Source organism: Hemibagrus wyckioides, linkage group LG20 (assembly GCF_019097595.1).
Source record: "Hemibagrus wyckioides isolate EC202008001 linkage group LG20, SWU_Hwy_1.0, whole genome shotgun sequence".
Lineage (NCBI taxonomy): Eukaryota > Metazoa > Chordata > Actinopteri > Siluriformes > Bagridae > Hemibagrus > Hemibagrus wyckioides.
In genome coordinates this window covers 1,889,249-1,916,730 of record NC_080729.1, presented here as the reverse complement: position 1 = coordinate 1,916,730, position 27,482 = coordinate 1,889,249, and the positions used below count along the sequence as shown (strand labels likewise).

General features: G+C 40.1%; 1 protein-coding gene across 2 annotated transcripts; it reads left to right on the top strand.

Annotated features, from left to right (window-relative positions):
* On the top strand, window positions 1-27,482 carry cdh10a (cadherin 10, type 2a (T2-cadherin)). 2 transcript variants are annotated; one of them, XM_058417918.1, is made up of 12 exons: window positions 2-199; window positions 5,409-5,757; window positions 15,003-15,297; window positions 19,191-19,310; window positions 21,611-21,778; window positions 22,009-22,196; window positions 23,129-23,382; window positions 24,050-24,186; window positions 24,271-24,392; window positions 25,681-25,789; window positions 25,891-26,142; window positions 26,617-27,481. In XM_058417918.1, the coding sequence occupies exons 2-12, from the start codon at window positions 5,560-5,562 to the stop codon at window positions 27,108-27,110; spliced, it is 2,337 nt and encodes a 778-aa protein (XP_058273901.1). In that variant the 5' UTR covers window positions 2-199; window positions 5,409-5,559; the 3' UTR covers window positions 27,111-27,481. The 2 variants fall into 2 exon arrangements, with proteins under 2 accessions (XP_058273900.1, XP_058273901.1); XM_058417917.1 differs by having other exon boundaries at window positions 1-199; window positions 24,050-24,392; window positions 26,617-27,482.

The following is a 27,482-nucleotide window of genomic DNA, read 5'->3' as shown; positions in this document are numbered from 1 at the left end:
AGAGAGAGAGAGAGAGGGAAAGGGAGAGAGAGAGAGAGAGAGAGAGAGGGAGAGAGAGAGGGGTAGGCAGCTGGAGTCTTCTGCACAACTGTAGCCAGTCTCGGAGCCTGAGCACTGCCAAGAGGCGAAGACAGGAGCCAGTGTCGCACTTCAATGAGAACGACACGCGCCCAAAAGAGCGAGGGAACCTTCTATTGAGGTAAGAAGCTCTGTTTTCTTTCTTTCTTTCTTTCTTTTTGCTTTTTTCATCCCAGCTGTGCAACATGCTTCTGCATATAAAAGGAGCTGATTTTATGTTAAGATGCATGCACATGAAGGAGTGTTTCTTTCCTTGCCATGCAAATCAATATCATATCCTCTATCAGAATAATATCCTGATAATATCACATCATAAGAATTCAGACCTCAGGATGGAACTAGTCCCGAAATCAGCATAAATATCACAATAGAATCCATATCTTGACTTCTCTACAAGTTCCACTGAAGCTAGTCTGGTGGTGTGTTGTGACTGATGATGATTGACGATGATGATTGACGATGATGATGATGATGATGATGATGGGGTCGGACCAGTCGATTTTTAAAAGATATATAGTTTTGCGATAAAAGGCTCTGCAGTCAAAGGATCTGATCTCTGTCGTGATGCAGGTGTGTAATTAACCTTTAGCTCTGAAGCTTGTCCTTATTTCTGCTCCTGTTGCTTTAGCTCCTCATTCCTGAAAGTGTGTGTCAGTTGGACCTGTTTGATGGCCATTGATATTACTTTCATGCGTCAAACACACACACGCAAACACACACACACACACTCTCTGTCTCTCTCTCTGTGTCTGTCTGTCTTTGTCTGTGCCTTATAGTGAGTCCCTCAGGGTTGTATCTTGGGTCCTGTAAAATATTCCGAACCTGACTTTTAAAAGCACGTTAAGGCAGGACATGAAGCCAAGCGTTGTCCGTCGTTCCTGATTTCACGTATTGTATATTTATATATACATATATACAGTACTGGACGTACGTTTTGCTATTCAGAGTAAAGATAATCCCGAAATGTACAAGGTGAGATGTGAATTTTAGGCTCTGCAATGGCTGTAACCCAGGAAGCTGCGTGACTTCTACGTGAAATCTACGTCAGGGAAAAAAAACCATATCATTTTTTATCAATAATATCGACCTCCTGTGGTTAGTTTAGGTCAAGTTTGACATTTTGATTCGGCTCTTGGATGCGCTGTGCGAGTCTGCGAGTGATTTATACATCTGAGCCGGACGCATAATGGCACGGCTGTTTGGCGCAAATTAAAGTGCGCATTTCCTCCGAGCCGGTGTCACATGTATAATTGCCTTTCAGCGCAGACATGAATTATGAGACTTGCGCTTTGCACTTCGATTCCGGATTCATTTTTCCCCTCCTTCTCCCTCTCTCTCTCTTTCTCTCTCTCTTTCTATTTCTTATGAAGAGGGGATTAGAGTGGATGCAATTTGCCTCATAATGAGATAAAAGTCAGAGACAATCAATTTATTTCCATGGAGAGGATGTAATAATATGAATGCCTCCGTCCTAGGGTGCCTCCGTCCTGCGTCTCTCGGCCTGGTAATTAATCCGGCTAGGAAAAGAAAAGAAAAACACGTGCGTGGAAAATAATCGTCTAGGGAGCCTGAGTGACTGCACTGATTCATCATACGCAAAGATTCCTCCATAAACCACCACAACACAACACTAATCACACTCAGATTTCTGTCTTAAATGTCCTGATCCAGGCTACGTTAGCCATTCCTCGAGACCACCGCAGAGGACGGCCTTCCAAAAAAAAAAAAAAAACTCTGAACGGTTCATTAATTCCCGGCGGCGTAATGGAATCACAGGAAGTGTCGTCTGTAATAACGCGCAGCTCGCACGATTGCCTTGATTCTGTGAACCTGGCCGTATCAAAGCCTGATCCTCCGGGCAACCAATCATCGAGCCAGAGATTTGATCTGTATCAAAGTTTCAAAACAAAGACGACAGGGCATTAATATTACAGAGGAGACGGCAGCTGTGAAAATTGTCCAAAGTGAGAGATAGATAAAGAGAGAGGCACACACACATACTCAGAGAGAGAGAGAGAGAGAGAGAGAGATATGGAGGTGTAGAAAAGCTCTGGGGCTCCACCATGTGGCTGAACGTGGGAATAACATTTCAGACTTGCCTTCATGATTTTGCTTTTTTTCCCCTTTTTTCCACAGTAATTTGTCGTCTTATTCATGCGTTTGTTCCATAATGTTCCCCTTTTATTTCTATTCCTTTTTTCCTCTCCATTTATTTACACTTATTCCACTCAACATCCTCAATCTGACCTCAGAGTCAAGCCCAGGATCCTCACAAAGATCAGAAGCTTCTCAACTTCTCAAGTTCGGCATCCATCTCTCTCTCTCTCTCTCTCTCTCTCTCTCTCTCTCTTTCTCTTTTTGTTTTTCCTCTCTATCTCTTTCTCTCTTCAGAAACACATCACAGGATAGCGACATAGGGTCGCTCACGTCCGACATTTTAAAATTACATTTCTAATTAGAACGCTCAATCATAATAATAAGAAGAATAATTATCCAAGACGTTTTAATTGTTACAAAAGGGAGTCCATTTATCTCTCACACACACACACACACACACACGCATGATGCCCGAGGGCCTGGACGAGATTAACATCAGAACTGCGGCAGGATTACGTGCGAGAAGCGTTTGCGCTCTACAGAAAGCCATTAGCGGACTTGCTCGGTTTTTCAATTACAAAAGCAATCTCGGACTAATTTTCGGAAAGGCCTCTATTACTCCATCCTTCATTTTTAGCAGAACGCTTACTTCCAAAACGTTAGGCGGTGTTATTGGAAATCTTTGCAGATAGATACACTGTGTTCGGATGGAGGTGGAGGTCTGTTTGTGCTCGGTGTTTGGAGACGGTGGAAGCCACGGCATGTGATTATGACAAATGTGTCGAGGCTTCGGCAGGTTTTTATTTTCACTAGAGAGGAGCTGTTGCTACGAGACGCCACATCCAAAAAGTCCAGAGTGTACACTCCTGTTGGTCTTACAACCCCGGGGTTTAGTTTAGCCGGTGGTGGAAACACGCTTTATGATTTAGCGTGATGCTAAATATCCACGTCCAGCTCTACAGCCGAGTCTCTCCACAGGCCTGCTCTCGGTTCTCTGCTGTTCTGACACACACACACACACACAGACACACATTTACTCTCGTTAAAGACTTCTTAATCTGTTAGATTAGACGCTTTTACAGGAGCTGTGGGTTTTTGTTTCACACATACGCTGATGTTCGGGTGTGATTTTTACACGATTCATTTAATTGTTTGTGATTTTATTCATTTTTTCCGTGATTCTTGATTTCACATCTGATTCTTTTTTACGTGATTCATTCATGTTCACATCATTACACACACAATTCACTTCTTTAAAAATATGACTTTTGCAAACGATTTGTTTCTGTTTTATCCATAATTCACTAATTTTAAAAAGTCGTTTTTCCAGATGATTCATTTCTGTTCACATGATTTTCGTGTGATTTCCACATGTGATGTTCAGACAATTCACTTGCTTTAAAATGTGATTTTACATTTTACATACGATTCATTCTCCGTTCATGTAACTTTTTTAACACTTGATTCAGTGCTATAATAATGTGACTTTTACAGATTATTCATTTATTTCCATATGTGACACACATGATTCATCTATTTAAAGATTTTTGTTTACATGATTCATTTAGTTTCATGTGTAAGTTATTTTAAAAACACTCGGTTATTTTCACACAGTTTGGCCACACGATTCATTTCTGTTTACATGTGATCTTGACACGATTCATTTAGTTCCCAGGTGATATTCGGCTCCATGACTCATTTATGCTCACGTGTGATTCATTTGGCAGCATGTATGTGTACATGTGTGATTCCTAGCATGATTTTACGTACTGTTTATTTACTTTCACGTGTAAAGCATGTGGTTTATTAACAGGAACAGGAACATGTTGCTAACATGCAGATGTTTCAGGATTCACAGTGATAACATTTTACTCGAACAGTTGCGTGTGGAAAATTTTTTTCTGTTCCAGACGAACAGGGAAAGACGTTGTTTGAGAAAGAACTTAAAAGAAGCATTAGAGGTGATGTAAGTTCCTGTTTCCTCCAGGTCGAGTGAAAGTTTCCTGTCAGTCTGCAAGCCGAAGAAACAAACTTAGGCCTTTCAGCTAAAGGCAATTACTACACGAGGCAACAAGCTGAGAGGGATTTGAATCCGACCCCAGACGCGCTGCTACACTTAATCAAAGTCGAGCGTATCGATTCGGTTTATATGAGCGGCTTTGGTGCACCCTCGTGCATTTATGCACCTGCGCTTTACTTTCAGCAGCTTAATCCGCGCATGAAAAACTGGTGAGCGTAAACAGATTTGACATTGTGAAAGGGAGGACGGCCCGACGCACCGTGAATAAGATTTGCTGCGCCGCTTTATTGAGTTGCTGCCCTTGTTTTCCCGGATTATTCATTGTTAGCGCTGGCTCAGGCACGAGGGAGACGATTCCATCTCGATCGATACCTCTGACACATAATGAGGAGGAGACCAGTTAAAAAAAATGGATTTAACAATGAGAAAAGTGACTTGTGCAATCAGGCGTCTGTAATGATGTCATTCTGTATGGCAGAGATCATCTGCAGGCCTCCACATGCCGAGAACCCGATGCACTAATTATCTAGAGAAAGTTCTGGATTACGTTAGCAGAGAGATCGTGCCAGATAACCTTTTATTGTGAACAGACTTCTTCTTGTATTATCACGACTCCTGAGTTTCCTGATGTTAGCTAATGATCTCCCTGCTGGATTCTGATTGGTCTGAAGGTGCTGGTGGATTTTCTATAACAGCAACATAGCTACAAATCACGGGTTTATATTAATGACGTTATGGTTTCTATAATAACAGCTAGGTTGTAGCTCACAGGGATTTGCGTGATGTTGCTATGGTGACGTTTTCTGTATTTAACAATTAAGGAGTTTTCCGACTTCTGTTTTTCCGACTTTTGTCTCATAACCTTCAAGGGAGAAAACAAACTGGACGAACTGGTCTCCGTGCTGTTTAACATACTGCCGTAGTAAAATAGGAATAAAACACAAACTCGGGACATCGCTGTTATTTCAGCGCGGATCACAGTAACCCCACTGTGACAGAATTATAGAATAATAATAATAACAATATCGTAACGCTTTTTAAATTCATTCCGAGTTCCATCCCTGTTGGAATGATGGATGAAACCCATGATGAAAAGATATTGAGTTTTCATTTCATATCAAAAGCCTGGCATGGCATGTAATGAATTTTTCTTCTTCGACAGAAAGTTGGCATGCAAACGCACTCACTTTTTTCTGCTTTTTCATTTTTCCAGGGATTCAAAGGAAGATCAAAGCCAGCATCTACCATGCCAGAGTTGCTGATCCAAGCGTTTAGATTGTTCCCCATTCAGCGCCGCCTTCCTTATTAGATTATTCATCCGGGATCAAGCCCAAGCTCCAGGATCAATCGGAAACAGCCGAGCGATGAATCCCTTCTTCTGGCTGTTTACACTGCTCTCCCTCCTCCCCCTGGTGGTTTCAGCCGCGAGGATTCGGGGGATGGTTCTCCGCGTGCAGCAGCCGGACGGACGAGCGCTGCACAGGTCCAAGCGCGACTGGATGTGGAGACAGTTCTTCCTGTCAGAGGAATACACAGGAAGTAACTATCAGTACGTAGGCAAGGTGAGAGACGGCACGCAGAGTCGCTGCATCCTCCATCCCCATTTTCATCCCCATCACCGCCAGCAATCTTCTCAAATTGGAACCGACTTCCAAACAAGGCCTGGAGGGGGAAATTGTGAAGGAATGAAAAATCTCCTTTGAGGTTTATGTGGCGTGACACGCCGATGTTTGAATACGGGCGCGTAGCAAGGCCTCTATCAAAGCAGGGAAAAATAAAGCTGCGGAAATGTGAATTACACACTCGCAGAGGCATGAATATTCACAGACGAGCTAAAAAGAGAGCGGGAAAAAGGGGTGAAGGAGAAAAAAAGACGTGGGCCGAGGGGTGGGCGTCTGATACAGGGGGAGAATATTTTGTACCGAGCGTTGCGCTGGTTTTACTGTTCTCATTTCTAGGACAAAGTGGCTCACAAGGGACCTGACAGGAATCGACAATTACGGGCTATTTCATTCTCTCGCTCTCTCTCTCTCTCTCTCTCTCTCTCTCTCTCTCTTTCCTTTTTTCATCCTCTGACTTCCTACCCATCTGCAGCGCCCGTGTGAAAGGAGGATTTGCAATTCATCAAGCCACAATTCAGAGGCGATGCCAAATTTATGCCACATTAACCATGAAAGAGGAGCCCACACCAGCTCTCATCAGCACGTTCTCTGTTCCTGACATGGCGTGATCACAATGTATAATTTGCAACACTAAAAATATAACGCACGTTTTCCTTCTGCCACCAAAAGCAACAGTTAAAAGAGAGAACTCAGCCGGGTTCAAGGAGGATTTCAGGTCAACACTTCAAGGCTTTCGCCATGCTGGAAAGGGTCTAATGGCTAATCTGAACTGTTACTACGCTAAGTTTCAATCCCTGGCCTTCCATCTCTTTTTGAAAGGAAAAAAAAGAAAAAGGTCTCATTTTGTCTGTTTGAGGCTAATTAAATACTCTAACTCAATCAAAAACACTAATCTGGTTAGCAAAGAATGAACGCTAACAGCAGCGGTCATGTTAGCATATAACCCCCGCTCAGCTTTTGCTTGATTGAAATCCCACTTTCAGTTAATTAAAAGGCTAATAGGGTTAGCTTTAAATGTCAGTTAGCGTCAGCCGTATTTGCTAGCGTCAGCAAAGTTGCCATATTGCATTTCAGTCTCGTTTAAAAAAGTGACTAGCCAGCTCTTTTCAAGAACAAGTCTGCTTTCTGGTGTCAGTTCTAAAATAGTGGTCACTGCGATATCAAACATTTTCATACTGCAATAGCGTTTTACATTTTTATTCAGTTGAAGACTTTTTTTTAATACATATTTTATTCCATTTATGCCCTGAGGATATGGAAGGCTTAAAGTTACAGAAAGTTACAGCTTTACTGCTGACTGTTATGAAGCGAGCACACAGGACTGGGCTGCATACAGAAATCTCTTTATAAGAAAAACTTACATACTTGCTGTCCACTTTAATAGGAACACCTGTACTCCTCATCAGCTGGAGTGATCTGATCAGCAAATCACGTGGCAGCAGCACAATGCATACAATCATGCAGGTCAAGACCTTCTGTTAATGTTTACATCGAAACATTAGCATGAGGAAAAGTCTGATCGTGTATATTGGTGTCAGATGGGCTGGTGTGAGAATTTCAGAAAGTGCAGATCTCCTGGAACAACAATTCTGTGGCGGAACCACCTTCTTCATGAGAGAGATGAGAGCTACCAGGAAGTCTCAGAACATCTTAGAACACACCACATATTAAAACCTTGAGGAAGTTGAGCAACAACAGCAGAAGAAAACATCACGTTCCTCTCCTATCAGCCAGCAACAGGAGTGTGAGACCATCATCAGCACACCCAAAGACTGGAAAAACACCAGTTTTTTATATCCAGTTTGGTGATCATCAGATTCCTGTTCTTGTCTGACAGGAGAGGAACCAGATGTGGTCTTCTGCTGCTGTATCTCATCCACCTCAAGGTTTTGATATGTTGTGCATTCCAAGAAGCTATACAAATCTCTCTGAATGAACCCTCTGTTATTATAGAAACAATAGTGTATTAGCAAAAGCGCATTAATATAAATATGATGCATGATGGTAAGATACCTGACAGGGTCAGAGCTGTATTTTAGCCAGATGTTAGAAGCACAAATAAAAGTATGGATATTCCCACGCCTCATTTTACAAGCAAAATCCTACAAATAAATTATATCCCAGTCATCGATAATGGAAATCTCTTCTCTCGAACAAATTGGTTTGGATCAAATTAAAGAGGCTGCTGGTTCAACAAGGAGATGCTGCGATGTAGCTGTAAGGTTGTGGTGTAACTATAAAAAACAGTAAAGAATTAAAAGTGTGATCAAATAACCTACATCCTGATCTTAAGCTAGCACTCCAGGGCCACATTAACTAGTGTTAGCAAAAGTTATTGCCTGCATTGAGAGCCTAGAGATTCATTAAAACGTGTGGAACCCGACTCTGAATACACAGAACTTTCTGATATTTATATTGATGCAAATTCTGGACTTAAATGCCAAGTTGTCAATAAAAAATGTTTTTTTTTATATGGATATCTCCTGCAAAGGATGAAATAAAAAAGAACAGCAGAGAAAGTGTGTGTTACAGGACAGATTTCATCCAGTTCACTGAAAACACAATCCATAAAACGACCAGGTGTAAAGCGAGAACATGATCTCCCTGGAGGAAAAGAGAGCTGTCTGGTCTTCCTGTCTGTTACTTTTCTTTAAACAATCGAGCAGGAAGTTTTCTTTGCACTGACAGCTGCAGGATTATATAAATCACATCCCACCTTCTCAACACCGTGACATGACATGCACTTTCTTAAAACTGGGCCAGAGTTGTTCTTATTCTTTGATCTGTTTCAGATTAGCTCTGCATTTTAATTTGTCAGGAAGCTACAACCTTAAAACACCCCCTCACTTGGTCGACTTTTATCCCGGCGTAATTGTTTTGGAGGTCACCTTCAATTTAGGTGGCAGATACGTGATGTTCTTCACAATCCATCAGGTGATTTATGCTGCATTACTGCATGTCAAACACTTTAGCGGTCAGTGTTAAAATGAATGATGGAGCATATTGCTTTCTTAATGGAAAAATATTTCATTCTGATTTTAATAACCAAATGAACTGCAGTCTTGTTTCTGTCACACCCAGTGAAGAAAGAGGTGTGGTCTCTTTGTTAGTCCCAGTGAAGGAGGCGTGGTCTTTGTGTCTGTCACACCCAGTGGAGAAGGCGTGGCCTCTTTCTTAGTCCCAGTGAAGAAAGTGTGGCATCTTTGTTAGCTCCAGTAAAGAAGGTATGGCCTTTGTGTCTGTCACACCCAGAGAAGAAGGTGTGGCTTCCTTGTTAGAACCAGTGAAGAAGGTGTGGCCTCTTTGTTAGTCCCAGTGAAGAAGGCTTGGCCTTTGTGCCTGTCACACCCAGTGAAGAAGGCATGGCCTCTCTTTTAGTTCTATTGAAGAAGGCATGGCCTTTGTGACTGTCACATCCAGTGAAAAAGGTGTGGCCTCTTTATTAGTCCTAGTGAAGGGGGCATGGCCTTTGTGTCTGTCACACCCAGTGAAGAAGGCGTAGCCTCTTTTTCAGTTCTAGTGAAGGAGGCATGGCATTTGTGTCTGTCACACCCAGTGAAGAAGGTGTGGCTTCCTTGTTAGTCCCAATGAAGAAGGTGTGGCCTCTTTTGAACTCCCAGTGAAGGAGGCATGGTGTCTGTCACACCCAGTGAAAAAGGCGTGGCCTCTTTTTCAGTTCTAGTGAAGGAGGCATGGCCTTTGTGTCTGTCAAACCCAGTGAAGAAGGTGTGGCCTCCTTGTTAGAACCACTGAAGAAGGTGTGGCCTCTTTGTTAGTCCCAGTGAAGGAGCTGTGGCCTTTGTGTCTGTCACATCTAGTGAAGAAGGTGTGGCCTCCTTGTTAGTCTCAGTGAAGAAGGTGTGGCCTCTTTTTTACTCCCAGTAAAGAAGGCATGGACTTTGTGTCTGTCACACCCAGTGAAGAAGGCGTGGACTCTTTGTTAGTCCCAGTAAAGGGGGTGTGGCCTTTGTGTCTGTCACATCCAGTGAAAAAGGTGTGGCCTCCTTGTTAGTCCCAGTGAAGAAGGTGTGGCCTCTTTTTTACTCCCAGTGAAGGAGGCTTGGACTTTGTGTCTGTCACACGCAATGAAAAAGACATGTTCTTATTTTTTACTCCCAGTGAAGAAGGTGTGGCCTCTTTGTTAGTCCCAGTGAAGTAGGCATGGTCTTTCTCAGTGCCAGTGAAGGAGGGTGTGGCCTATGTATCCATCAGACCCAGTGGGCTCTTTGTCTATTAAGCCCAGTGAAGGAGGCGTGGCCACCTATGTCTATTATTCTCATCAAAGAAGCCATGGTCTTTGAGTTTGTCTGTTCCAGTAAGAGAGGCGTAACCTCTGACTATTCGAGAGCAACACTTTCTTTAAATAAGCTCTAAACGATGTAAATAAAATCTAAATGATGTTGTGCTGGAGGCAAAGCTCTAAATGATTTGCTACTGAATCACTGGCTTTTTGAAACGTATCTTTCAGACATCTGAAGCACATCGTACGCATCATCTCCAAATTAGCTACACCCCCTCAGGTCACGACTATATATAGAAGTCAAATGATCTGAATTTCCAGTAATGAGACTGTGCTGGAATTTTGCAGATTTCCTTTTAACATTGCAGCTTTTATGGGATGAAAGGAATGTGTTGAGCTGATTTTTGAAAAATATTTCACACACACAAAAAATCTGTCAGTGTATAAAGAGGAACATTGCTGTAGCACAGCAGAGGTTTTGGCACCAATTGCACCTTGGCAACTATTCATGTCCAACACCCACGAGTGAAAATTTTATCATGCATCAGTGGAGAGAATGTGGTGATTTGTGGAGGGTGAATGAAGTCCTTCGAATGGAGAATCAGGACCAGACTGAAAATTTCGTATTTAATATATACATTAAGCAAGCCACCATCTTATAAAAGAAAATATTGAGCTGTTCCTCTAGGGTGAAATTCAGAAGCATTATTTATAATGCATTAAAAACATGGATCTGATGAGCTGTTTCATCTCTAATTATCAAGACAAGATGCTGAAAAAAGAAAAGTGGAGATGCAGAACCCCCTAGTTCAACCCCTGTGACAAGTAAAGTTAGTACTGAGACAGAAAGCAGGAATTCAGTTCTATTACAAATAGTAATGCAGCTAAAGGATAGAGAGAGAGAGAAAGAGAAAAAAATTCTAAATCAAAACGGACTAAAAGCCTCATTAGTGTTTAATGGAATAAGTCCCGAAGGCGTGAGCTCTGAAAACTCTCTCTGTGGTGCTTATTAGCTGCTTTTGTCCCCGGAGAGCTTCCTCTCTGAAAGCTTTTGCTGATAAGCCGCAATTCGCGACTGAGAGTCCATCAGTGGGACAAAAACACTAGCAGAACATAAAATTAAGGTTTTCAACACCGACACACATGGTAACTCATGGTACAAAGATCAAAACATTGTGAGAAGAAACGTGTCCCAGCGTGGTGCGCATCAGTGTGATCCACTGTCGGTGCCAATGTGATTCAGGGCAGGCATTACTGTGTCAATAAGATCCTGGGCGCTTCAATGACATCCAGTGTAGGCATCCGTGTGAACCAGTGTAGGTGTCAGTGTGATCCAGTGTGAGCATCAATATGATCTACTGTAGTGCAGGAGTCAGTGTGATCCAGTGTAGGCATCTGTGTGATCCAGTGAGGGCACCAATATGATTCTGTGTGGGTGCCAGTGTGATCCAGTGTAGGCATTTATATGATCCAGTGTGGGCATCAAAATGATCTAGTGCATGAGTCAGTGTGATTCAGTGTGTGTATCAGTGTGATCCAGTCTAGGCATCTGTGTGATGCAATAGGGGCACCAATATGATCCTGTGAGGGTGCCAGTGTGATCCAGTGTAGTTATTAATATATAATCCAGTGTAGGTGTCAGTGTGATCCAGTGTAGGCATTAATATGATCCAGTGTGGGCATCAATATAATGTAGTCCAGGAGTCAGTGTGATCCAGTGTAGGTGTCAGTGTGATCGAGTGTGAGAATCAATGTGATCTAGTGTGAGCAGCAATATGATCCAGTGTAGTTATTAATATGATCCAGTGTAAGCATCCATATGATCCAGTGTAGTTATTAATTTGATCCAGTGTAGTTATTAATTTGATCTAGTGTAGTTATTAGTTTGATCCAGTGTAGTTATTAATTTGATCTAGTGTAGTTATTAATTTGATCCAGTGTAGTTATTAATTTGATCTAGTGTAGTTATTAATTTGATCTAGTGTAGTTATTAATTTGATCCAGTGTAGTTATTAATTTGATCCAGTGTAGTTATTAATTTGATCCAGTGTAGTTATTAGTTTGATCCAGTGTAGTTATTAGTTTGATCCAGTGTAGTTATTAATTTGATCCAGTGTAGTTATTAATTTGATCCAGTGTAGTTATTAGTTTGATCCAGTGTAGTTATTAATTTGATCCAGTGTAGTTATTAATTTGATCCAGTGTAGTTATTAATTTGATCTAGTGTAGTTATTAATTTGATCTCATGTAGTTATTAGTTTGATCCAGTGTAGTTATTAATTTGATCTCGTGTAGTTATTAATTTGATCCAGTGTAGTTATTAGTTTGATCCAGTGTAGTTATTAATTTGATCTCGTGTAGTTATTAGTTTGATCCAGTGTAGTTATTAATTTGATCCAGTGTAGTTATTAGTTTGATCCAGTGTAGTTATTAGTTTGATCTAGTGTAGTTATTAGTTTGATCCAGTGTAGTTATTAATTTGATCTAGTGTAGTTATTAGTTTGATCCAGTGTAGTTATTAATTTGATCTAGTGTAGTTATTAATTTGATCTAGTGTAGTTATTAATTTGATCCAGTGTAGTTATTAATTTGATCTAGTGTAGTTATTAATTTGATCCAGTGTAGTTATTAATTTGATCTAGTGTAGTTATTAATTTGATCCAGTGTAGTTATTAATTTGATCTCGTGTAGTTATTAGTTTGATCCAGTGTAGTTATTAGTTTGATCCAGTGTAGTTATTAGTTTGATCCAGTGTAGTTATTAATTTGATCCAGTGTAGTTATTAATTTGATCCAGTGTAGTTATTAATTTGATCTAGTGTAGTTATTAGTTTGATCCAGTGTAGTTATTAGTTTGATCTAGTGTAGTTATTAATTTGATCCAGTGTAGTTATTAATTTGATCTAGTGTAGTTATTAATTTGATCTAGTGTAGTTATTAATTTGATCCAGTGTAGTTATTAATTTGATCCAGTGTAGTTATTAATTTGATCCAGTGTAGTTATTAGTTTGATCCAGTGTAGTTATTAATTTGATCCAGTGTAGTTATTAGTTTGATCCAGTGTAGTTATTAATTTGATCTAGTGTAGTTATTAATTTGATCCAGTGTAGTTATTAGTTTGATCCAGTGTAGTTATTAATTTGATCCAGTGTAGTTATTAATTTGATCCAGTGTAGTTATTAATTTGATCTAGTGTAGTTATTAGTTTGATCCAGTGTAGTTATTAATTTGATCCAGTGTAGTTATTAATTTGATCTCGTGTAGTTATTAGTTTGATCCAGTGTAGTTATTAGTTTGATCCAGTGTAGTTATTAGTTTGATCCAGTGTAGTTATTAATTTGATCCAGTGTAGTTATTAATTTGATCTAGTGTAGTTATTAATTTGATCCAGTGTAGTTATTAATTTGATCCAGTGTAGTTATTAATTTGATCTAGTGTAGTTATTAGTTTGATCCAGTGTAGTTATTAGTTTGATCCAGTGTAGTTATTAATTTGATCCAGTGTAGTTATTAATTTGATCTCGTGTAGTTATTAGTTTGATCCAGTGTAGTTATTAGTTTGATCCAGTGTAGTTATTAGTTTGATCCAGTGTAGTTATTAATTTGATCCAGTGTAGTTATTAATTTGATCTAGTGTAGTTATTAATTTGATCCAGTGTAGTTATTAACTTGATCCAGTGTAGTTATTAATTTGATCTAGTGTAGTTATTAGTTTGATCCAGTGTAGTTATTAGTTTGATCCAGTGTAGTTATTAGTTTGATCCAGTGTAGTTATTAATTTGATCCAGTGTAGTTATTAATTTGATCTAGTGTAGTTATTAGTTTGATCCAGTGTAGTTATTAGTTTGATCCAGTGTAGTTATTAATTTGATCCAGTGTAGTTATTAGTTTGATCCAGTGTAGTTATTAGTTTGATCCAGTGTAGTTATTAGTTTGATCCAGTGTAGTTATTAATTTGATCCAGTGTAGTTATTAATTTGATCTCGTGTAGTTATTAGTTTGATCCAGTGTAGTTATTAATTTGATCTAGTGTAGTTATTAGTTTGATCCAGTGTAGTTATTAGTTTGATCCAGTGTAGTTATTAATTTGATCCAGTGTAGTTATTAATTTGATCCAGTGTAGTTATTAGTTTGATCCAGTGTAGTTATTAATTTGATCCAGTGTAGTTATTAATTTGATCCAGTGTAGTTATTAATTTGATCTCGTGTAGTTATTAGTTTGATCCAGTGTAGTTATTAATTTGATCCAGTGTAGTTATTAGTTTGATCCAGTGTAGTTATTAATTTGATCTAGTGTAGTTATTAATTTGATCCAGTGTAGTTATTAGTTTGATCCAGTGTAGTTATTAATTTGATCCAGTGTAGTTATTAATTTGATCCAGTGTAGTTATTAATTTGATCTAGTGTAGTTATTAGTTTGATCCAGTGTAGTTATTAATTTGATCCAGTGTAGTTATTAGTTTGATCTCGTGTAGTTATTAGTTTGATCTCGTGTAGTTATTAGTTTGATCCAGTGTAGTTATTAATTTGATCTAGTGTAGTTATTAATTTGATCTCGTGTAGTTATTAGTTTGATCCAGTGTAGTTATTAGTTTGATCCAGTGTAGTTATTAGTTTGATCCAGTGTAGTTATTAATTTGATCCAGTGTAGTTATTAATTTGATCTAGTGTAGTTATTAATTTGATCTCGTGTAGTTATTAGTTTGATCCAGTGTAGTTATTAGTTTGATCCAGTGTAGTTATTAGTTTGATCCAGTGTAGTTATTAATTTGATCCAGTGTAGTTATTAGTTTGATCCAGTGTAGTTATTAATTTGATCTAGTGTAGTTATTAATTTGATCCAGTGTAGTTATTAGTTTGATCCAGTGTAGTTATTAATATGATCCATTGTGGGCATCAATATGGTCCAGTTTGCTGCATAACCTGTCTGTCTTTGTGTCCTTCCAGCTTCGCTCAGATAAGGACAGAGGGGATGGCACAGCACGCTACGTCCTCTCCGGAGAAGGAGCAGGGACCATTTTCCGCATCGATGAAAAGTCAGGTGATCTCCACGCTACTCAGAGACTGGACAGAGAAGAAAAAGCCTCCTACACCCTCCAAGCACAGGCCTTCAACAAACACACTGGCCTCCCTCTGGAACCGGCCACCGAGTTTATCGTCAAGATCCACGACATCAACGACAACGAGCCCAAGTTCACGCAAGCCGTCTACACTGCCAGCGTCCCCGAGATGTCTGACGTCGGTGAGGGAGCTCATATCGAATTCTGCATGTTTTCTTGTTTTCCTGCGGTGCATTTAATGTCACGCTGGGAGATTGCTCTCAGGCGTGATGCTTCTGTGAATCTGTCGTCCGAGAGCCTTTAAGGTCAAGGATGGCTCGGTGCCTTTGTTTTTTTTGTTTTTTTTCAGACTTTTATTTTTTTCGACAAGCCGCTGGAGCATGAAGAATGTCAGCGAGTGTCGAATTGGGAGTGAAGTGTGATGCGGGAGCAATTTTTTATTATTTTTTCCCCTCTTGGTAACCAGTTTTACTTCTCCTGTGCGCACAGGGATATATGTACCTATTTTGTTTCTGGAAATTGAGCCACAGTTGAGTGGTGATGCAACCAAGGCACGAAATAGAAAGGCTGTTACAGCTCTGCTGTGTCATATTTATATATAACAGCATGCCCACAAGCATTTCTTCTTAATGCAATGCCTCCGAAATTTCCAACTGTGCACTGCTGGAGTAAAACGGAATGGAAATTAGTGGGATAATTAATGGGAACACTTCATCATGCCCTTAAATAATTAGTTCAAACTTCAGTGCTATAACTAATCAACCTGACTTTGCTAAACAACGTTATAACCAGTGGTTGAAAGGCTAACAGGTTCAAATGACAGGGGACCCAGCACTCCGCCCTGCGGAAAAAAATCATATGAACCAGTTAGCTAGCTTGCCTACTAATGTAATCATCTAATTAAAGTCTAATCAGACCTAGCATAATTAAACATTAGAGCAATCCTCCAATATTATTAACTCAAATTTCCTACTTCATTAATGCCCACCAGCTTACTTGTAGTCTTTCATCAATCATATTACAATTAAACACATTTCATATATTTCTAGATAATTACAGGATATAACAGATACGCAGTAATTTGCCATAATAGGAATTTGTTGGTTTGACGTTAACTCGCATTAGCAATCGGTGATTATTTTCATTTAAGATTTTGCATTCTACTTAAGCACTGCTGAGTTCTAGATTGTGACTGGTCAGAAGGAAGGAAGGTGTTGATTAGTTTTCTGTAATGGTGACTCAGAAAGTTGTGAGGCTTGTGTCTAATACGTTATCGTTGTGCTGGGGTTTCTAACTAATTGAAATGCAACAAATCACATTTCTCAAATGTTTACGTACTTTATAATTTATTTATGTTAATTTTTGAAAATTTGTAATAAAACGTAACATGACAAGCTGTGTTTTAATATTTTTATTTATTTATTTATTTGTTTTCACAGAAATGGATAAAAAGTATAACATTCTTTTAGATATTAAAAAAATATCGTAAAATGTAATAAAAAATGATAAACCACGGCACATCAATGTGGTGTAAAAGGAATAAAACTCTCTGTTATAAGAAAAAATAACGTAACACACTTAACTTCTTAGAGTTCCGTCTTTTCAGTCTTCTTTAATCCAAAGCTACTCACACGTGAGACTGAAACCAGTGTAAGCACAGAGCTGAGAAATTAAAGGTTAAAGAGTTTGTCCAAGGCCCCAAAAGTGCCTTTCTGATAGTTTAGGGAATTGAACTTGCAACCTTGTGTTCATCAGCGCAGAACTGAAGCTCCTCCAGTCATCAGAGTGTGGAAAGGACTGACTGGGCAGAATGAAAAGGAGGAAGAAGAAGAAGTGCTCTAGCTTCACTGGGATTCTACTGGAGATTCAGTAAAAAAACTCCAACTGAGTTGTTTTAAAAAAAGAGAGAAAGAGAACTGCTTTTGCATTAAATTTCCGAACCATCTGTGGTTATTTTTTACTTCCTGAAAGATGAGATATCGCATTAACAGCATGGCGCACTGCACCAAAACTAATGCTAAACTGATAACTGCTGTACTGCGGATTGCGTTTCTATTTCTGGCCTGGAAGCCGTAGGTGGGTGTGATGATACCCAAAACGAAGTTGTCATAGTGCGCGGAAACATTAAACTGCGCCGTGGGTGGCCAATGACATGTAAGCGTATCCTACGGTCTCCATAAAAGAAAATAGCAGGGGAGTGAGATGTCAAATATTATCTTTAAATTAAATCCAAACTTCTTACGTTACACAATGCTTAGAACAGTTTAGGGAGGAAAGTCGATCTGGAGCTACATTTTTCACTTCAGTCCTTTTATTAGGGTGTCTTTAAAGCTGGATACTGACTTCTTTGCACAATGCTAACGATTCCAAAGCTTCCATTTCCTTGTAGTTTTGGTAAAATAAATAAAAACCCCAATCATCAACAGAAATCCTGTCAGGTTAGCTTAGCTAGCAATATGAGAAATTTCTGAACATTTACAAAGATAATTTAAAATTCCTGACAGAAATTATGTCAGATTAAGTTAGCTAGCTAACAAAATAAAAGCTATAAAAAATCTGGCTAGTTTAGGAAAAGAAAAAAAGAATTGCTAACTTCTATGAGCTAATATTAGCACCTGATTTGGGGCATGTGGGACCATATCATCTCTCCAACAACGTGTCTTCTATGACCTGCACATCTGCCAGTTTCATTTTAGACGCAATTAAAGAAATAGTTAAGGGTTAATGCTCTGCTATTCAAGATAGCCTATAACAAATGCATTATATAGTGCTAATTCATGCAAATGTATGTATGGGTAATAGAAAATGTGACCTTCTAGGTTCTATATGAATCTGAGATGATTTTCCATTTGCACATGGCCCACTTTACATCTCATTTTAATTCTGTCTTTATCACCGAGTTGTCACACAATCAGGAAGGATGGTTTTGTGGTGACACAGAACTCAGGGAAAATGACTCTGATATGCAGCAGATTATCCATATTCATGAGCTCTGCTGCTGCTGCTGCTGATGCCCCCTGTACCCGGGACAGTCCCAATCCTCAAGAACAGGAGGCGTCTTTATCCTGAGATTAATCAGCTGATACTTTGCTCTAAGAGCTTGTGTTCAGAGAGAAGACTCTTACCTAAAGAACATAATGTTAGCACAAATTCGCTTGTTCGCTCGGTCTGCAGGTCACAGACTAATTTCCTCCATCCATCATTTATTACCGGAGGCTGGCAGGAAGTCCAATTACAAAAATCGCACATGCTAACAGCTCTGTTTCGCTGCTATTATACCACAGTGCTGAATTCAGGGATTCTGGAGTTTGACTGTAAAGCAGCTGCAAATCACAGGTTTAAATTAATGTACTCTTTCTAGCACACTGTTGCCTCTATAGCAACGTAAATGGATAAAAAATGTGTGTAAGCATTGCTATGGTGAATTGTTGTGTTTTTCTTTAACGTTTATGGAAGGAGTCTCTAGTGTCGGTGTTTTGTAACAGAAAGACCTAAAGGGAGTTGGCTAATAAGTTGGTGTTTCAAGTGTCTAAGATTTATTTGTCTAAGGGAACCCTTAAACCCTAAACAAGAAGGCAGGATTGTTAGCAGAATCCGAATTAGAAAGTGAAGGACCCCTAACGATCCCAAAGGTGCTGAGAGACCTCTTATCTAAGAGTGTACTTTTAAGATTTCTTTGGTTTGAGGTCCATTATTCAAAATTTCCAAAAACAACTCCAAGCAAGAACCATTTAGACACTTTTCCCCTTAAGGTTTATTAGATTTGAGGAACTAGTACTATGCATGTATGTATGAACAACAGAAGGTTTGAGAACTTCTTTAGCAAGCCAACAATCTAATAAACCCTTTCTAAAAGAGAACTCTAAGGGTTCAATTCCTGAATTGGAACCCTTGACAGAAACAAACTAACAACCATTAACTACCCCAGCATCCTTTAGGAGATCCTTCTTTGTAATTACCCCAGGTTTCTTTGATTAGTCTATTTTCTTTACACGTTCTCTCTATCTGATGACTAAAATGGCAAAATATGTTCTTAACCATGTGACTTGACCGACCCTATGTCCTTTAATCTCAGGTACTTTCGTGATAGAAGTCAACGCCACGGACGCAGACGACGCCTCATACGGGAACAGTGCGAAGCTCGTCTACAGCATACTACAAGGGCAGCCGTATTTCTCAGTGGAACCGGAGACAGGTGTGTCCTTTCAACATATGGTTAAAAGTGTCATTTCCAGGTTGTTGTTTTAAAAAAGATTGATGTCTATGTAAACTAAATGAGGCTTGTGGATCACAGCATGCGATCGAATTTGTATGCATGGTGCTCCAAACAACATATTGCATTTGAAAGGCATCGTTTAAAACCAGACCACATTTAAATATTAACACAGACCTGCTAGGCTATGTATATTTTTTGTCATTTTTTATTTATACTCCTATAAATGCACAAAATTCCCCTGGACCCTTCCCTCACTCTGAGTGTTCCCGTTATGTCCATTACGAAGACATTTTACCCCATGGGGGTGCTGCAATATGGTGCCCCTCCCTGCTGCTGCCCCATTTTCCCCAAACAAGATGTGATTTTCCAAAGACTTTGCAGCTTACCAACCGGCTTTATATAGAAGAGCAAATTTTGCTTCGAACATTTTTCCTGCTTTTACAACTTAGCATTTAATTTTAAGTAGGTAGTAATTCTGTATGTCTGGTGTGTACCTTGCCTATTAAATATAAGGGCTTCACGGAGGTACTTGGTGCTACAGTGCAATAATTACATGGGTGAGTGCACACCAGTTGGAAATATAAGCGCTTAAAAACTAAAATGGAGAAAAAAAAACTCGGATATACTGCAGTACTCGGAGAAAACAGTAATGAGGTTAGGTAGGTACAGCATCCTCTGCATTGAATCCAAATATAAATAAAAGCAACTAGTGGAAGACACTGTTCGACTACTGGGTCTGCACAGATACACAGTACCAGGAAATGAACCAGAGGAAGCAGAGTAAATGCATTGGAAATGGGACAAAACAAAACCAGAATACTACATATACAGAAAAGTAGGTTTGTAACTGGAGGGGATTAAATAAAGTCTGTAGCCCAAACCACATCAGTGGAAAAGTCAAATAGCTTTGCTGATAGATGCAGTTATCCCAACTGATGGTAACACCATTAGGAGTGAACCTCAAAAATAGCAGATTGAATAGGAATCTTGAGAAAGCCTAGTTGGTTAAAACCAAGGAAGTCCCAGAGGAGGTGGAGCACAGGGTTGTGAGGCTTAAATCAATCCAACAAGACTTTAACTTGTAGAAAAAAGACACAAAAAACAAACAAATCCAGTAGTGGGGAAAAACTTGAAGAGTGTATAGGTAGAGGCAGAATCAATTTGGCTGGGAACCTATACAGGAACCTTGGAAGCAAATGTATTCCTAATACCAGAAACAACAAAGAGTCTCTTCCTGCACACCAGATCTGGATATATATGAAATACCAGGATGTGAAAGAGGAACTGGAATAAATGCAAAAGATTCAAAGTATAAATCAAAGTAAACCTTATACCTATAGGAGCATTTATAGCTGTGGTGACTAGATCAAACAAACAGGGACCATATCAGACAAAACCCAGGAGAATTCACTGAGAAGCATAAACACTTGGCAGGGTATTATGATGATAGGTGAGGAGCAGGAAATAGCTTTGATCACAAGCAGATCACAACAAAAAGGAAGGAATCTCGAAAAATGAAGGAGTGACTGGGGTACTAGAGAGACCACAGATGATTAAAACCAAAGTAGTCCCAGTCGTGACAGAACGTTCAGATCATTGTGATCAATAGATCAATCAAACAAGGCTTTAACGTAAGGTACATTTGAGGTTTCTTTGAGGTAGATTATGGGGACAGATTTACAATTCCAGCAACTGGAAGTGGAACTAGAAGGTACAAGAAGGTAGAAGGTACAAAAGGACTACAAACCAAGGAAGTCCTTATAAGTAATGGAAGGCTTCAGCGTCATGATGAAAGAGACAAAACTTATCATGGATTCCCTGAGAAACATGAGCAATTAGCAAGGATGGTTCCTAGTCCATATTTAAGGGAACCACAGAGAGAACTTCTAGATCTGGCGATAAGTAAACAGATGTGGAGCTAATAGGTAAGGAGAATGAAACACAATTGGTGTAAGAAAAATGATACAAAATTCTATAATGTTCCAGTGGTGGAGATGAACTCCAGGATGTGAGCCTTTACCCACAAAAGTGGCTCCAGAATCCAGAAATGGCAACACTGATAGAGTTAGCTTTAAAAGACCAACTCCCAGATGTCTGATAAGAAAGTGAAGTCCCCAGACGTGGAAACAGATGTCGTGTCTAAGTTTGTTGTTTGACTTTTATTCCAATTGTTTGAGGGTTGCAAATGATGTCCTTGATGCTACATACTGTTTCTCAGAGCAATCCGAATACATGACTGCATAATAAAAATCAAAGTGTGTGTGTCTTTTGTTGTGCAGGAATTGTGAGAATAGCTCTGTCCAACATGGACCGGGAGGTTCGGAAGGACTACCAGGTGGTTATTCAGGCTAAAGACATGGCAGGACAGATGGGGGGTCTGTCTGGAACCACCGTGGTCAATGTGACCCTTACGGACGTTAACGACAGCCCGCCGCGCTTTGCCTACAGTAAGACACTGGCATATTATTAACATTTCAAGAGCAAGAATTTATTTAACAGCACCACACACTTAAGTCACTCGCAAATTAATTGGCAATGAAAACGTCATCGGATTTGAATAACTGGCTTGTCCTTACTAAATTAGATCCAGGTCATATAACTTTGTCTCCTAATTTTTATGGTGTCGTCAAGCTCACTGTTACACATGAAACTAATTGCGCTTTTGATGCTAATTTAGGCTCCTATCATTTGAGCACTTACGAGTCGGCGGAAATTGGCTCCACGGTGGGTCGAATTAAAGCCAATGACGGGGACGAGGGGGAGAACGCCGAGATGAGGTACAGGATCCTGGAAGGAGACGGGAAAGACTCGCTTGACATCATTACTGATGAGATAACCCAAGAGGGAATAATCGTAGTCAAAAAGGTAAAGCTGTAAGAGGTGTGAGGCTTTCTGTACACATTCTCTGCTGGAATCTGTTGTTCTTGATTAAGCTGTGAAATATTTATTCTGTAACCATGACCAGCTTACAAAAAAAACCCTAACATTTTCCAGAGTTTGACATCTCATTTGCTCTGAAACAGCTGCTGCTTTTATACAGTAAAGCTATGTAGGTTTTGTGCTAATTGTCCCAGATGTAGGATTTTTTTTACAGTAGACTTGTTACTCTATTCCCTGTAATATTCCTGATAAATATACAATAAAAATACAAAACCATTAACTTGGTATAAGGAAGAAAAAACATATGGAGAAATTCTGATTTGATATTTATAATATTTTTAAGTTTATTAAATACAACAGCCTCAAGATCTTCATGACTACTTACCATTTAAAAAATCATATAATTACACATTCTAAAGTTCGACTAAATTCTCTGTTTTCTTCTTCTTCTTATATAACATCAAATAGTCTATGATTAACATTTTTTAAATAATTAAGTATTAAACTATACAATTTTATCCATTTTTATCCATTGATGGTTACAGTTAATGTTGTGTTGTCTGTGAAACAAGTTGCCGTTTCTGTTTCACTTCCATTATAGCAGCTATGAACAGACAAAAAATAAAAATAATAATGTTATAGCTTTACCTGTAAACTGACTGTTATAAGACAAGGCGGTGATACTGGAGACTCCTTCCATGATGAATAAACTCCTTCACAAGAGCAGTGAGAATATTCCTTTTAGTGTCTGCTACTGATGATCTGTTACTATGGAAACACATAATTGACACATTCTGACCAATCAGAATGAGCCTCATCCTAATCTTAGGTAAAAGCTAGATATTTATTAATTAACGCACTGACTGAATTTCTTAACACTGTTTTCTGTTTTTTTTTTTTTTGTTTTTTTTTTTAAGAAACTGGATTATGAGAGCAGGCGTGTCTACACCATCAAAGTTGAAGTGAGTAACACACACACAGACCCCGGATTCCTCCATCTGGGGCCGTTCTCCGACACAGCCATCGTTAAAGTGACGGCAAAGGACGTGGACGAGCCACCGGTGTTCAGCCGGCCGCATTTCATTATCGAGGTCAACGAGGACACGCCGAAGGGAAGCATCATCGGGACGGTTACAGCCTGGGATCCTGATGCGACCGACTACCCTGTGGAGTAAGGAATTTTGTTAATAATTATAGAGTTTTGATGAAAGACACTGGAATTGGTTTAAGCTGTTAAAAGGACAAATGAACACTACAATACGTCCACTGTGCTGCTGACTTCTGGATTCTGATTGGTCAGGAGGTGTTGATAAGTTTAATTTTCTGTAATTCACAGGTTTATAATTAATTAATTAGTTGTTGTTGCTATAGTAACAGCAGATTCACAGTGTCCTGTACAGCAGATGATTCACTGATAAAAAAAAAACACATTCAAAATAACACAAGAAGTTTTCTTTATTGTATAGGAAAGGAGTCTCCAGTCTCAGAGGTAAAGCTGTGATTTGCAAGACTTTTCTTAAAACGTGTGCTTTTACAATTTAAACAGCTAAAATTAGCTGGACACAAGGAAAGACAATACAGCTATTCTTTAAGCTAACAGTGATTGACAGTCGAGTTCCACATGCTCCATTCTTGTATTAAATGTTCATTCAAATTAAAAGAGTACTCTGTTTTATAGATTTGGCTTCACACATGCCTTTTAAAGAAGTAAAATGAGTCAGATTCCAGCACCGGGCTGCGAGCTGAATAGGCTTCCATTATCACATCAATACTCCTACATAAAATCTAAAAGCACACGGCAGACACCGGAGTAATTTCAACCTAACAATTGTTCACAGGTTCAAGATAGACGAGCACACGGATCCCGACAGACTGTTCCACATCGACCCCAGAAATGGCTCCATCACGACCCTGACGTCTCTCGACAGAGAGGTGTCGAAGTGGCACAACATCTCTGTGCTCGCCAGTGAAATAAGTAAGTTCACTCTCGGGAATAGAGCCAACGTTTACATCATGAATATTTTTTCTCACAACGCTGCTTCTTTCGGCATCGTTTCAGATAATCCTCGTCAGAGGAGCCGCGTTCCCGTCCTCATCAAGGTGCTGGATGTGAACGATAACGCGCCCGAGTTTGCCATGTTGTACGAGACATTAGTGTGTGAGAATGTCAGAGCTGGGCAGGTAATGGACCACCATTTTGTTTTTTCTGAATGTGTATATGTGTTTGTTACCAACTATTATATAATAATTATAGAAAAAAGTTAATTTTGCTTTGAAATATTTGATGTGAATGAATATCGAGTCAGTACTTATAGAGTAATAAGATTTATTAAACACTGTATTTATGACTGTGAGGCAGAGAGGCCACGCCCACTTTGTTTTTACTCTGACTGTCAGATAGAATGGCCACGCCTACTTTTTATACAAGCAGGCCTCCTTCACTATGATTGACAAGCATAGAGGCCATGCCTACTTTTTATATAGACTGCCAGGTACAATGGCCATGCCTCCTTACTATGATTGACAAGCATAGAGGCCACACCTACTTTTTATATAGATTGCCAGGTATAATGGCCATGTCTCTTTCACAATGATTGACAAGCATAAAGGCCACACCTACTTTTTATATAGACTGCCAGGTACAATGGCCATGCCTCCTTCACTATGATTGACAAGCACAGAGGCCACACCTACTTTTTATACAGACTGCCAGGTACAATAGCCATACCTCTTTCACTATGATTGACAAGCATAGAGGTCACACCTACTTTTTATATAGCCTTTTTTCAGGTGATAAGGCCACACCTCTTTCAATATGACTAAGACACACATAGGCCACACCTCCTTCACTGGAACTGAAAAACATACCTCCTTCCTTATGAACGGCAGACACAGAGGCCAGGCCTCCTTTTATACACAGATGATTGCCGCACCTCCTCTACTGGAACAGACAGGAAAAGAGGCCATGCCTCTTTATTCTAATACTGATAAGAATGATTAATTGATTTAAAATGACTGTAACGCCTCGTCAGGCGGAGGAGTGTTAGAGTCCATGTACAGATTTCGTAAAGGACGGTGGGCAGAAATCGTGGTCAAGATAACGAAAGCAAAGGGTCAAATACCAGAAAGCTGTCACTCAGAAAACTAATCCAAAACACAAATCCGAAACTCGAGGTCAAGAGATAAACTGGCAAGGTCATACACGAGGTAACTAGACAATAACAGAATAAAGGCTTGGCAAGTGACACAAACGGAAACAATGCTTCGCAATGAGGCTGAGGTGGCGCGCTGCTTAAATAAGCCTCAGTACCGGAAGTGGCCAGAGATAGTTAATATTCGGGCGAGGGCTCCCTCTGGTGTTCTGGCCCAGACTGTTGTGTGACAATGACATATATGCACATATATTTGCAATTTATAATGAAAAAATAATTCAATATCTAGTTGTGAGCAAAAGTGTGTTTATTTCCAGCTAATCCAAACCATCAGTGCCATCGACACGGATGAGCCTCTCGTCGGGCACAAGTTTGTCTTCAGTTTAAGCTCCAGCAATCCTAACTTCACCATCTTTGACAACGAAGGTGAATCTGGTGACTTCAGTATTCATGCAGTGTAATATTTTTTACTCTATTTTGCCATGTCCTTGATTGAAACCCTGGAGCTTTATTGCTCGGTGTTCCAGATAACACGGCGAGGATCCTGACCAGGCGGAGCGGCTTTAACAGGCAGGAGATGAGCACATACTACCTGCCCATCGTCATCTCGGACAGCGACTATCCCATCCAGAGCAGCACCAGCACACTGACCGTACACGTGTGCGGCTGCGACAGCACAGGGAACCTGAGCTCCTGCAGCGTGGAGGCTCTGCTCCTCTCCTCACGCCTCAGCACCACCGCCCTGGTGGCCATTCTGCTCTGCATGGTCATCCTGCTCAGTACGCAGTTAACATTAACATTAATAACCCTTCGTAACTCCCTGCTGTTCCATTCTCAAATCTGATTGGTCAGGAGCTACTGGAGTTACTGACTTTGTACAATGGTAGCTCATTCTAATTTTTGTTTCTATGGCAACAGGTAGATGTTCTACTAGCAGTAAACGGTGTGAGCGTTGAAGTTTTGTTGTAAGGAGATGTTTATGCTACATTTATGGAAGGAGTCTCCAGTGTCAGCAGTCAGCTCTATAATAACCATGTAGATATAATTAGATTTTCAGTTAATTACAGGACACTGAAAGTAACTCTGCTTCCTCACACTAAACAGTTGTTGATTAGTTTCTTCTAAGAGCATGATGTTGATATACGTAACTTAACAAATAAAGATTCCAACACAGCCGTCAGCCTACAAGGTTGAACCTTTATTTAGAAAAGTGGATTGATTTTCGTACATCTTATTTGTTTTTTTTCTCTCAGTGATCGTGGTCTTGTTCTCGGCTCTGAGGAAGCAGCGGCGCAAGGAACCTCTGATCATCTCCAAAGAGGACGTCAGGGACAACGTGGTGAGCTACAACGACGAGGGTGGCGGCGAGGAAGACACGCAAGCCTTCGACATTGGAGCTCTGCGCCACCCGGAGGTCATGGAGGATAGCAACCAGCTGCGGCGTGACATCATCCCGGACGTCCTGTTCCCATACCGCACGCGCTCACCTGCCAACGAGTGCAGCGACCTCAGAGACTTCCTCATCAGCAGGCTGAAGGAGACGGACGCCGACCCCGCCGCTCCGCCATATGACTCCCTCGCCACGTACGCTTACGAGGGCAATGGCTCCATTGCGGAGTCTCTGAGTTCGCTGGAGTCATCCGTCAACGAAGGAGATCACGAGTATGACTTCCTGGGCACCTGGGGGCCGGAGTTTAAAAAGTTAGCCGATATGTACATGCCCAAAGAGCCAACGTTGACTAGCTAAAGGATTCATTTGCATCATGTATGTCGGACTACGAGTTAACTCTCGCTCCAGTCGGATTTTCTACTGACACTCACACGGACTTTCACTTTTTTGCTTAAAAAAAAAAAAAATCCGATTTTTTTTTCTCGTTCACGGTCTCGTGGCAGTTTTTGTGCTGATGAGATGAGTGTGTAGTGATTTTGTCGATGCTGTTTGTTCATTAGAAGGGAAAAAAAACACGAACATTTGACCTCGACTTCATTTGCTTGTGCGAAAGGTTTTACTCACGTCGTCATTTTGCCAAACTGTGGATATAATCACTGAGCTGAAATCCAGCAGTGTCGTAGAAGCGCTGCAGCAACACACACAGGCTTGTTTCTAAATGTTGTTGTG

Bases quoted from the DNA above. Each gene is read 5' to 3' on its own strand.
- cdh10a (XM_058417917.1), top strand. From the start codon at position 5,560: ATGAATCCCTTCTTCTGGCTGTTTACACTGCTCTCCCTCCTCCCCCTG. The intron at 15,298-19,190 runs GTGAGGGAGCTC...CTTTAATCTCAG, and splicing joins CCCCGAGATGTCTGACGTCG to GTACTTTCGTGATAGAAGTC. The intron at 19,311-21,610 runs GTGTGTCCTTTC...TTTGTTGTGCAG, and splicing joins CTCAGTGGAACCGGAGACAG to GAATTGTGAGAATAGCTCTG.